The 13,178-nt window shown below is 50.2% G+C and overlaps 1 protein-coding gene across 1 annotated transcript in view; it reads right to left on the bottom strand.

The window, feature by feature from the left end:
- Positions 1–1,807, bottom strand: part of VOPP1 (VOPP1 WW domain binding protein) — a 30,849-nt gene extending 29,042 nt beyond the window's left edge. The window contains 1 exon segment of the mRNA XM_027772035.1: positions 1,730–1,807. Coding sequence (XP_027627836.1) covers positions 1,730–1,807 — 78 coding nt within the window.
- Positions 1,808–13,178: the final 11,371 nt, after the last annotated feature.

Below are 13,178 nucleotides of genomic sequence, written 5' to 3'. Positions count from 1 at the left end.
GATAATGCCGAGGCAGCATGCTCTGAAGCTACGTGGCATTCTGAAATGCTACTCCTGCCTGGCCCTCTTTTCCCTTGCTTTGGTTCTAGTCTTTTCCGCCTTGAGACATACACAGAGGAGGAAAATCTTAGGCTAAGGACATGTACTTCTATTACAGAGTGGTCGGCACCAGTGCCCTGACTTGGGGTGAGCTGGAGACCACCCTCTACACTGCCTTGTGAGGGAGGGCCTGGAGGCAGCTGCACCTGGGCGGGGCTGTCCTGCGGAAGGCCTGGCTGGTGGGCAAGGTTGAGTGAGGCTCAGCCCCCAAGAGGTCCAATGTCCAGTCAAGGATGTGGCGATGATGAAGATGAAAGGAACATCACTACTCAAGGAAATGAGGCCGCCCGTGGCCTGGCGGCTTAAGGAGCTGGATCTCACATGGCCAACCACATGGTTTGAGTCCCGGACCTGGCGGCTTGAAACTCACACCCGGTACGTGTGTGTGTGTGTCCAAAATCCTGAGAGAAAATGGAGGAGAAGGGATTGCAGTGTGGCTATCCCCCCTGAGGGGTGATTTCTTGCTGTCTGTCTCTCCATCTCTATCTCTCCAATGAGCTCATATACCCTGTAGCAAAAATCTCTCTGAAAAACAAAACAAAACACACCGTGTGTGTGTGTGTGTGTGTATGTGCGTGTGTGTGCCCAAATTCCCAAAATTGAGAGATAAACAGAGGAGAAGGGACTGCACATCACCATGCCACCATGGGAGTGACTTGTTTTTCCTCCCTGGCAAGTGCATGAGCCCTCTGACAATTTTTTTTTTTTTTAAGAGACCTCTGCCACATGACATGTGCAGTCCCTGCTCTCTGTCGATTTTCCTAACTGAACCCTGAGGACAACTGACAAGAGGGAAAGAAAATCTCCCTGCAAAATTCAAGTGGCTGCTGTGGATGCCCATTCAGGTCTTAAGACTTGAAATGCCAGTGAGGTCAGGCTCTTAAGGTCCTGAGGAAGCTTGAGCTAGAAGGAGTGAAGAGCTAACCCTCTGCAGAGCTGACTCGACCTCACCACCGCACGGAGCAGAGGCGTGGGCGCCTAAGAAATGCTCTTTGGGGTTAGAGAGCTCTCCCACACTGACACCTGTAGGGCTTATTATCTATAGAATCAAATAGATCCGCAGAGACACCCCGGGCAGGCAGCCTCCGGGGTCCCAGGCCACGTGAGGTCTGTCTGCAGAGACTCTCTGCTGTCCTGCCCCGCCAGGCTGCTTCCTCCCTCTTGAAGTGCGATTTTACAGGTTCAGGTGGTCAACTCTTCAGACCCCCTTGAGGGCTGGCACACGGGCAAGGATGCGGGCTGCCTGCCGTGAAGCTAAGACCCCGTGCTGGAGACGAAGGGGAAGATTTCCAGGCCGCAGACACCGTCAGCCCCAGGCTCGATTTGCCCATCTCAGATTGTCCAAGATAATCAGCCTGAGCTCCGTCTCGAACACTGGCTCAGAAACTGCTGAAGGACGAGGCTGCGGGGCCACCTGGCAAGGACATGGCTCTTCTTCCCAGCCAAAGCCTGGAGGAATGGGCGCGAGAATTCTGTGAACTCCATGAGCACGATGGCCTCCGTGAAGACCTAGACCTACCTGAGTTCCTGACCAGAGCTGTCCCAAGGCGAAGGTGACGTAACAAGACTGACAGCGCGGACAGAGCTCCTGGGGTGGGGGCAACGGTGGGGAGGAAGGGGCGTGACCTACCAAAAATACCAGAGCCTCTGTATGGAGAGGGCCCTCACGCAGCACCTGGAGCCACAGCAGTCCTCGTAGGAGCGGCATCTGCGGAGAGAGAGGGGCACAGCTGGTCACCACGCAGCCACGTGGCCAGGCCTGGCTCCACTGCGAATCGTGAGCTTTCTGGTGGCCCACAGGGATAGTGCCACCACAGACATACCGTGTAACTCAAAGCACTGTGTTTCCCATCACAATGCATTCCTTCTGCAGAGGGTCACAGCCAATGAGGGCGTGACACCCGCCAGCTCTGCAGCTACCGGGAAGCTCTGGACAGCCCAGCACTGATGGGGCATGGATCCCGACTGGGACTCCAGTCTCCGGCGATTGCGACATGACAGAAATCCCCCACTGAGTCCACCGAGGTCAAAGGCAGAGGTTGGAGGCAGACGCACTGAGGGTGAGTGAGTGAAGTGGAGTCCTAGTTGTGCCACTTAGTTGCTGCAAGCTTCTGGTAGGTCATTTCCACCTCTGAGCCTCCGTTTCATTAGCAAAACGGGGGACAGACGGGGGCCCAGAGCAGTGCTGACTTATGGTGTAAGAACATCACGTAAGTGCCACCAAGGATCACTGCTCCTGCAACCCCTCCTCCATATTCCCCAGCGTGCCTGAGCCTCAGGGTCTTGGCAGGGTGCAGACATACTTAGGAACCGTTCTGTGCCCAGAAGGGCTGCCCGAGAAGGGCCATCACCAAGGAAGGGACAAGCATTGGCCTCGAGGAGTCATTCAGCTCCTTCAGTATTTCCATCCTGTCTCAACCCCATGGATTATTTTAGAGGGGAACGTGCTATGAAAACCCCAAGCCCTTTGTTCTGTGCCCTGGTATTTACAGGAAAGCGCTTGCAGTGCCAATGTGGGTCCTCGTGGCTGTGGATGGGACAGGGTGGCATTACTGTTTCTCAGTAATATTAAACGAGCACACAACTGTGATCCAGATTCCTGCCAATTCTGTTTCTTTTTTTTAAAAAAAAAAAAAAAGAAAAGAAAAAGTAGCTTCGAGAAATACACAATTCAGTTCAAGCTCCTGGGGACTGAACTTAGAGATTATTTCAGTACAAATACTCTTGTGTAGAACAATGTATAGATAATGGTTTCCTAAAATATTAGTTAAGATGCAAAGTGGGGTGAGTGGGGCGACAACCGTGACCGACATCTTGCAGATCCGCACTGTGGAGCTGCTTCTCCATGGCTGTTCACCCTCAGTCACCGAGGCTCCTGGGCACAGTTCTGCCTTTGTAAACACCCAGCACCCTAATGCAGCGAAATCCTCCACTACATCAAGGACAAACTGAGCTGAGAGACACCCCACAACACCCCAACACACACACACACACACACACACACACACACACTATCGCACAGGTGGTGTGGAGTCTGCACACCAGTCCTTCCATGGCCCACAGACTTCAGAGCCATGAAAACGAGTGTGTAAGGTGCTTCTGATTTTCACGCTCTGGGCACCTGAGACACAGCAGCGAGTAGCTACCAGGAGCCTGCACTGCGCTGAGTCTGTTGTGCCCCCAGCCAGGACTCCCAGTCGTCACCAACACAGCAGGTCAGAGTTGAGAGCCCCGGTGTTAGCGAGGCTGGGTTTTTATTTGTCTGTTGGGGGGGCAGGTTGAGGGGTGCTGAGGAATGCACTCAGGCGGCTATGCATTGGCTGGAGGTTTCAAGAAGCATAGTTGTCTTTTACTGATTGGCAAGAAAGTTACTTCAGGTCTCTGGTATTTCCCTTGTTTTTGCTCATTGGCGGGCCCCAGTGGGGAGATGGTCTTATGAAATGGTGCTGATTCTCAACAAGGTGGGTTTAACAAAATGGAGTTGCCCCATAAAAAAATGGAGTCACTCTGGTCCTTCAAGTCCTGGAGCAGAAGCAACGGAAACCCCTGAGGGGAACCCCTGCTGTGAAAGAGCTGTCTTTCTGGAAGACAGAAAAAAAGCAATACTCAAGAAGAAGAATATGGGGAACCAGCAGTTAGCATAATGGCTATGTCGCTGGATCCCCATGTAGTCGACCGCGGTTCGCGTCCCGGACCCAGTGGCTTAAAACTCACGCCAGGCGCGTGTACGTGCGTGCCCAAGATCCCGAGAGGAGAATGAAGGAGAGCGGATTGCGGCGTGACCATCCTCCCTGGGCGGTGATTTCTCGCTTTCTGTCTCTCTGTCTCTGTCTGTCTGGCGAGCGCACGCGCCCTATAGAGAAAAGCTCTCCAAATAAATAAATAAATAAAAGAAGAATATGGATGTTAGATGGTAACGGGTCAGTCTGTGGTGAAATCTGAAGCGGGGCCCATAGGTTGAGAGAGTGGGCGAGGAGGTGGTGGGTAATAGACTTTTAAACAGGCGTTCAGGAATGACTCACAGTGGAGACCACACAGAAACCCAGACTGGCAAGGATCTGAGCTGGCACAGAGGGCCTCAGTGTCCGTGGTGGGAGCACTGTACCTCCATTCTTAACTCCACATGCTCCACACTGCATGCTGAGAAAGAATTCTTTTCTTTTTTTAAAAAATAATTATTTATTTTATTTCATTTATTCATTTATCTATTTATCTATTTATTTATTTATTTTAATTTGACCAGAGAGAGACAGAGGTTGAGAGTAAGAAAGAGAGGAAATGAGAAAACAAGCCACCAGATTCAGGACTCGAACCCTGGTCGGCCATGTGGGAGTGTCCAGAGGCTTACCCACCACGCCACCTGATGGTCCCAAGAAGTAGTTCTTAAGCACAGGGTGGGAAAGAGGAGGAGATGTCCAGTGTAAGAGCCTCTGAACTGGGGCCAGGGCCCCACACTGCACAAATAGCACTGTCAGCAATTCTTCGGTGCCCACCTCCCCAAAGATCTCACGTCCTTGTAACAGTAAGTGTAGGATGGGGGGGGGCATTCAAGGGAGATAAATTATTTCTAGCTTCTAGGGTCAGTCGAGTTCAGACAATTAGCTGTAAACTAAAAGAGATGGGATGGTTTCTGGGGCCAGCAGGTGGAGTGGCGGTTAAGGTGCTGCAGTCCTACATGGCCAAATGCAGTTTGAGTCCCAGACCCGGTGGCTTGAGAATCCCATCGGGTATGTGTGCACACATGCTCAAAATCTTGAGAGGAGAATGAAGGAGAAGGGATTGTGCTCATTCCTCCTGGGGGTAATTTCTCACTTTCTCTCTCTCTGGCAAGTGCACACGCCTTACAGTAGAAACCTAAAAAAAAAAAAAAAAGAAAAAAGGTGGACTGTTTCCTATGATGACTTTGCAAAGACAAGAGTGCTCAGCAGTTAGGTTAGGTTCATGGTGAGTGTGAGGGTGTGGTAGGCGGGAAACAAAGACGCCCCTAAGAGTCTAGCCCTCTAGTGTACACACTCTGAGTGATCCCTACCCTTCTGTGTGGAGAGTAGGACCAGACAGTCACTCCCATGATTAAGAAATATTAAGTATGTTGGCGTGGTATATAAGATTCTGCTGTTACACACTGGAGATTCTCCTACTGGCTTAAAAAAAAAAAGTATTATTGATTCTTATTTTTGTAAGTCTTAGCTGGCTCAATGAAGGGCACATGCATGCACACCTGTCATGCCCAGGGAGGTCAGGACACGAGCAGGCCCTGCCCACGTGGGTCCAGCTGCACTGCCACGGCACTGTCACCGGCTCCTCTGCTGCTGGCTGTGACGCAGTAGCTGCCATGCTATGGGAGGCCACACAGCTGGGGCCGAGCAAGGTCTCCAGCTGCTGACAGCAGTCCCAGATGGGGAGCCCCAGTTCCCACCATGAGAAGCCAGGCTGCCAACGATCTGAACGGACGCAGAGGAGGAATGCAAGCACCAAGGAGCACCCGACCAGCCAAGCCCTGGATGTCAGCCTTGTGTGACCCTGAACAGAGAACCCATCTGTGCTCTGACCTACCGAAACCGGGAGACAATAAATGTGTGTTGCTTGAGCCGCTAAGTTGGTAGCAATTTATTCTACAGCAACACAGTGAATAGGAACAACCGTGACAGGTTCTGAGCACCTCCTCAGCCAGGACACTGTCTGCTGAAAGAACAAGGAACTGGGCCTGCATTTCAGGAAAGCATTCTGCGGACGTCGCCTCTGGTGACACCAGGGCTCTCATCGCCCACGTCCACTTTCTCTATTGCCACTTGATTTTCCTGTTCTTCGATCCTGCTTTCATAAACTGCTGTGGGAGCTTGGAAGACCATGGTAACAGAGAAGAAGTGAAGAAAGACAGCAATCCTTAGACAGATGGCAGAGGTCGCCAAGACAGCCTCCGGGTAGGAATTTAACAATGAGGAGATGCTTTCTCCCTCTCTGGTGAGCACACACGACTTCTGTCAGTTAAACAAATTCTGGGATATTGTGTGTGTGTGTGTAAATATGTACCTTTAGGTACATATGCATGTGTCATTTTCATACCTGCACGCATATGTGTGTGTGTGTGTATTTTAAAATATACACACATTCATTCTCATAAATTTCAAGGGTAGGAACAGATAACAATTAGGTCAGGAATGTTCAATATTAATAAAGTCACAAAATCTTTCTATTAATAAAAACAGCCAAAGGTTGATCTGTAAGCTGTCTCCTGTGGTGGTACACACTGAACGTCCACATGCCTCCCCGGCATACGCTGAAATGCTGATCCCCACAGGATCCCCCCATGGGACAGGTTAGGAGACGGACTTAATAGAGTTCCTAATTCAAATTCCTCTTCATTGCCAAGATGCAATGTCTAAGTGCTCTAGCTCGCTTTCCAGAATTCAATCTGAAACACCAGCAGCAAACACACACACACACACACACACACACACACACACACACATCTTTTCAGCTCCCTTCTTCAGATGAAGACCTATGCTCTCTAAGCATCCCCATGGCCATCTGCAGGCCTGGCCCAGCTCCCAGTGTGGGTGCTGGCAGACGCTGGCTACTCGAAGGCGCTCACCATTACCCATGGGTGACACTGTTACCCCTCTCCCCTCTGTTGCTTTTGTCAATGAAGCTGTGGTAAACTGGGGCCCTTCACACTTACTGACGTTCTAAATAGCTGCAATTATAAAACGAACATTAACTGTAACCCTGAGCTTAATGAAAAGTATTAAGCACTGGAGGCAGACTAGCACACCAGTTAAGTCCCTCATCTGATGCATCAGGTCTAATGTTTCTAGTGGCCTAAAGCCTCCAAGGACATCTGCAGGACTAAGCTGGATGTAGAGCAGATCAGGACAGAGACAATGACGGGACTGTCCTTGCTCCACTCTGTGTGCTAACGTGCAACTTCTCAGAGCGGCGGTGGACAGGAACAACAACCCTCTTAACTAAATCCACTCTGCAGCACACCTAATTATAGAGCTTGGACTCTGAAATACACATGATCCTGAAAAAAGCAAATATTGGGCCATCGGGAGTCATGACGCATTTTTGTAGACAACCCCCTGCAGAAAGGGACCCTGGAATTGTTTCCTGCTAGCCAAGGATTGCTTAGGATCCCAGGATGCAAACACAGAATTCTGATCGGGTCAGACAATGGGATGGTTTACTCTGAGTAGGTGTGGATTTGTAATTAAGTACATTACAGAGATACAATCAGGGTGGCTGGCTCCCCCAGAAGATGGTATGTAATGGGGTCCTTAAGAAGTATGAAGGGAGTATATGTCTGGAAATACATAGGCTACAGGTTAGAAATGTGTCATAGCAGTGATTAAATACGAATATAATGGGATGGCTCCTCTGGAAGTTTTTCAAAACTAAGAAGTAAGCACAAGTCATGCTTAGCACTGCCCATAAGTAAAGAGGGTCTGGCCACTAGACACATTGATTCTCAGCCTTTAGGTCACATACATCTCAAGAGTAGGAAGGGATAATAATTAGGTCAGGGAATCTTCAATGTCCATAAAGTCACAAATCATTTCTATTAGAAAAAGGCAAACGTTGACATGTAAACTTTTTCATGTGGGTCTGCCTGTGCTTCCTCAGGCACATGTTGAAATGCTGATCCCCAGTGGGTCACCAGTGGGATAGTATTAAGAGGAAGAACCTTTGGGAAGTTATTAGGTCATGAGGATGATAACCCTCACAAATGAGATTAGTGCCTTATGAGAAGAAGCTTGAGAGAGCAGACTTCTCTGTTCTCCACCACATGAGCGAACAATGACACAGCTCTCTGCAAACCAGGAAGACAACCCTCACCAGACACTGGATCCACTAGTGCCTTGATCCTGGACTTCCAGCCTCCAGAACTGTGAGAAGAAAGCGTTCATTGTCTAAGCCGCCCAGTCTCTGATCCTGCTGTTATAGCAACCCAAACTAAGGTGGTGAGTGGTAATTGGTTATATTTAAACTGGTTTGTTGGTAGCCATCTCTGCACCTGGTAGAGTAACTAATAAATATATTCAGGGTGTAGCTCTAGAGAGAGAGCTCATGGGGTTCTGTGTGTGTGTGTGTGTGTGTGTGTGTGTGTGAGTGTGTGTGAGAGAGAGAGAGAGAGAAGTAAATTATAGGGTGTAGCTAAAAAGGAAAACTTTAGAGGCCAGCAGGTGGCATGGAGGTTAAAGGACTAGATCCCACATAGCCAACTGTGTGGCTGGAGTCCTGGACCTGGTGGCTTGAGAAACACACCAGACACATATGCATGCCCGCTCACAATCCTGAGAGGATTTCTCTCCAGGAAGTGCACATGCCATATAGCAAAAATTACAAATAAATAAAAAGGCAAACTTTAGAGTCTGAAGTGAATAACTTTCAGCACCATTCCACTGCATAGTACAACCCTTTCCCCTGACTGTGGGATAAAGGCTCAGCAGAACACTCTCTTCCTTCTAAGCGCCTGCAGGTGCAACACTTTCTTCTCTCGTTCCAGCTCAGGTTTCTCAGTTTGGCAGTCAGTCTAGCCTCCTCAAGGATATTATATATAGCTTGATACTGGACCCACCTTTCACACTGTTCCTACTGTCCCTGGCATTGTTTACCCACTGTAATCCTCCCCAGACTCCTGGACTCAGAACTGTTTGGATTCATGAATAGTAAGACAGATAACACCATGTGCTACTTAGTACCACCAGCAGATTGACCCTGAAATACATGAAATACCACACCAAGTGAAATGAAAAATATATATAAATAGCCACGTCTGTTCAAATTTGTTTACGAGCACTGCTTTAACATTTCAGAATTACAGATTAGGCACTGTGAATCTGCAATAACAAAGAACTAAAATACAAAAACCTGGCACCCCCTGCATGGACAGTAATTATAGTACTTGGAGTATGGCACATCTCCGTGCCACAGAATCACAGATGAGCTTGTTTATTCACTGATTTAAGAAGAATAGTCACAATATATAGTTAAAGAAAATAAATCAAGTTACGATATGCTCATAGAAAAACCACATTATAGGAGTTTAGCGCTCTTAAGTAGAAGATCGTCAGTGAACTCTTCCTCCCTATAATGGAGAAGAGAATGTCTCCAATTTACACCAGGAATGTTTACTGATAAACCCATGGAGGAGAACCCTGGGAGAAGAGAAATTCCAGAGATGTCTCCAGATCAGACGGTGTGCAGTCTCCAGGCTGCTGACCAAAGGCTGACTCAGACGTGTCATCATGAGAGCGTTTGGGGAGGGGTCTGTGGAAGAAACCACCCTGTCCCCCACCCTGCTGTCCTTTCTCCCTGCACATCCTGGAAGTCCCTGCTGCTGCTGGGAGGAGGGCTCAGCAGAGAGCTGGCCTCTGCACAGAGGGAGCCCCCTACTGGCCACAGAGCCATGTGGACAGCTCACTCCAATACGGATGTCGCCTACTGGTCAGAGGCGGCCTTGTCCAGGGCTCTTGGGACTGAGCCGGGCACCTCTGACTCTAGCAGGCAGGTGAAGTGACCCAGCTGGGCACTGGCTCTGCAAAGCCTGTTTCCAGCATCTGAATCTAACACCTGGGAGCAGCACTTCAACCAATCACAGCATTAATTATTCACAGCCGAGAAATGAAGCGAGTGAGACAATACAGGGTGATGTGAGTCCTTTAAAAGAAGCATCGCGCTCCCATGGGAGACCTGGCAATAGAGTCTGAAAATGGCCTGATCTAAACTGATAGCCAGAGAAGAGCAGTACAGGAAACCAGGGCTCTGCCTGCTGCTAGAGCAGCCCTGCCTCCCACCCTGTGCCATCCCACCCTCCCTGCACCCTGGCTCTCTTCCTCTTTACAGGGAGCCTGGAAATAACAGGTGCTCAGCAAAAGTGGGGCCCCGAGGGTGTACCCCTTAACTCTGCTCCATGTACCCTAGCTTCTGCTTCCATTTGACCACATTTGCTGGGCACCTGCAGGTCCCTCCATTCTCTGCTTTGAGCTGGGCACTGTGGGGATTCCCTACAGTCTCGGAGGAGCTCCTCCATATGCTTCCCTCCAACAATACGGGAGCTGACCCAAAATCTAAACTAAGTGAGCCAACAGAACACCCAGAACCCAGTTGCCTACGCCTCGGCCCTGTGATGTGTCCTAGAGACGAGGCCCCAGCACACAGAGGACTCCTGCAGCTGCTGCAGGCCCCGGGAGAGGGCTGACTAGCTCCTGCTGTTGGCTACGTAATTTCAGTAGTACAACTAGAAAGTGTTGGTCTTAAAGTTTCCACCACATTCTAGGAGAAGAGTGGTAAGTCAAGCGCCACTTTTGGGGCCAGACACTGGCGCAATGGAAGCGTAGCTGGACCCCTAAGGGAAAAGTCCAGGGTCCGAATCCTGGGGCCTCCCTGAACACACTGGTCATGTGACCCCCAGCTGGCTGAGACTGGATCCAGGCAAGGAGAGAGATCCTAGTATGGGTGTCTGCCTTACTCCCTCTCAGAAGAAATAAATAATTAAAAAAAAAAATAGATGACCACTTTTGGCATCAAATCTTTTCCACCTGCCAGCCCTTAGATTGCCATAGGGTTGTTTTAACTTATCAATATTTTTTAAAGATTGCCAGAGGGCACACAGGCTTGCCAGAGAGATAGAAAGAGGGGGAGAACGCGTCCCTCAGCGGAGTGGGGTCACACCACAATCCCTCCTCCGCTTCTCCATCCTGTCAGGGTCTGTATGCACACACACGTACTCAGCCTGTTTCCCAAGCTGCCAGGGCCAGGATCTGAACTGCAGTCAGTCACTGCAGGGTCTGGTTCCCTTAACCTCTAGGCTACGGGGCCTGCCCTGTTCTCACTTCAAAATCATTGGTGGTCAAGTCAGGAGGACGTGGCCACTTCTGGTCTACCCTCAGTGTTCTGGGGGACTCCCAGATTCCAGCAGGTTCACTTCTGTTCATAAAGAACAAGCATCGCACGTCCGAACCATCAGCAGTCTCTGCCGTGGTTGAGGAAACATGGGAAACCACCCTGTGAGTAGGAGTCCGAGCCTGTGCTGAGAGAGCTGGCACTGAGCCCTGCTTCGATGAGTGAGGACCCTCAGAACCTGGCCAGTGCTGGCGTGGGCTCCGGATCCATCCCGCCGCCTGGCCGTGTGATTCATACCTGCTCCCTGGCACATCAGTACCCAGACCTGCAGAAGAAGACTCGCGGCTTTGAAAGGAAATACGAGGTGGCTGCGTTGTACTCCCCAAGCAGGTTGGACCCTTAATGAGCTAAAACCCATCTTGCGTTTATTTGCTGCTTGTCTCTGCTACAGCAGAGGAGCCTCTCAATCATTTGTCTTTATTCTCTAGGCTATAAATTATTCTAAGCAGCTGGCCAGAGTGTCACGAAACCAGTAGGATGAGTCCTCAGAGATGATCTAGCACAGGAAACCAGGGCCCAGAGAGGTTAAGAGGTTTGTCCAAGATCACACAGCCATCCTCTGGCAGAGCTGGACTGCAGGTGGTCTCCTGACCTTTAGCACTTTCCATGCCCAGAGGACACCACAGACTCACCCTTTCGATCCCCAGCCCTCCTCTCGGCCACCACTTGTTTCAGTTACTAACTGGATACTGGACGCCGTCCGTGGGCCCAGTCCTGTGCTCACACCGACGTCGAAATCGATAGTACAGAAGCTCTGCCTCTGCCCAACTCTCAGCCTGAAGGGACAACATGGACGCCTTATTCCAGCCACGGTGAGTTCCATGGAGTGCGGGCACCAAAACCCTGAAGAGCAACCCTCAGCCGAAACAGGAAGATAGAGGAGAAAAGCACCATACGAGCTTCTGCAGATTGTTCGTGGAAGAGGTCTAGAAACGCGCGGGGCACCATAAGCACTTGACGAATGTCAGCTGCCATGACTCCCCGTCTCTGCGTTATACTGTCCACCCGTGAACTACACGGGAGCTAGGGGGGCTGAGCCCCTACACCAGTGAAAAATCTGCATATAGCTTTTGACTCCTCTGGGCCAGTGTCATGGCTCAGTGGTTACGGGAGCCAGATTCCACATGGCTGACGGCGGTTTGAATTTCAGTCCCGGTGGCTTGGAAAACATGCTGGGCACTTTGTCCCAAAGGCTGACAAGGCGGAGAACTGGAGGAGAAGGGATTATAGCATGACCACACCCCACTGCGGGCTGCTTTCTTTCTTCTCTCTGTCTCTCTGTTTCTCTCTGGCTAAGTGCATGGAATCTCAGGCTATTTAAAAGCATAACTAAAACCAAAAAACCTCTGACTTCCTCCAAATTTAACTATTAATAACCTACTACTGACCTGAAGCCTAACCAATAACACAGTTGATTGATACATTATTTAATACTACTATACATATCATACACGATATTCTTAAGATAAAATGGGCACGAGAAAATGTTAAGAAAATCAGAAGCAGGGGCTGGCAGGTGGCATGGTGGTTAAGAGCGCTAGACTCCCATATGGCTGACTGCAGTTCGAGTCCTAGACCTGGCAGCTTGCTTCCTCACTCCCCCTCCCCCCCACCCTACTCCATCCCTCTCTGGTCAAATAAAAATAAAAATAAAGAAATAAAATTAAAATAAGATAATTCTTAAAAAAGAAAAAAAGTCAGAAGGAAAAGAAAATGCCTTTCCAGTATTTACTGAAGTGAATATGGAGATTAAAGTGGACCGGTGCAGCTTGAAGGGTGCTGTTCCACGTGGGCGGGTTCCCCTGGGCGCTCCGGGCACAGCAGGGGCTCCATGTCAGCTGCTCTGGTAAAACTCAGGGCCATCCTCTGCTCTGGCCTCCAGAAAAGGCACACATGGAAAACAGGCGACCTTGCTGGCTCTTGGGGTGAGCAGGGCCGTGTGGTACCTCTACCCCTCCATGGGCTGCTCTCCTACCCTGGCTCTGGGAGAGAGCCCTGAGGTCCCTGGTCCCGAGTCCATGTGCTCACTGACACACACTGGGCCTCCTTCCGCCTGCTGCCACAGGCCTGGCTACCTCCCGTCCTCTGCTCTTCCAGACACCTGGTCTTCCCTGGGGGGCCCTGTGGGCAGGAGGCTTCTGGACAGCTGAGGAGAGCCCAGCTGGACATTTCAG

Source organism: Tupaia chinensis, unplaced genomic scaffold, assembly GCF_000334495.1.
Source record: "Tupaia chinensis unplaced genomic scaffold, TupChi_1.0 Scaffold000249_1, whole genome shotgun sequence".
NCBI lineage: Eukaryota > Metazoa > Chordata > Mammalia > Scandentia > Tupaiidae > Tupaia > Tupaia belangeri.
Note: the sequence above shows the minus strand (reverse complement) of the source record. Positions and strands in the feature narration are given on the sequence as shown.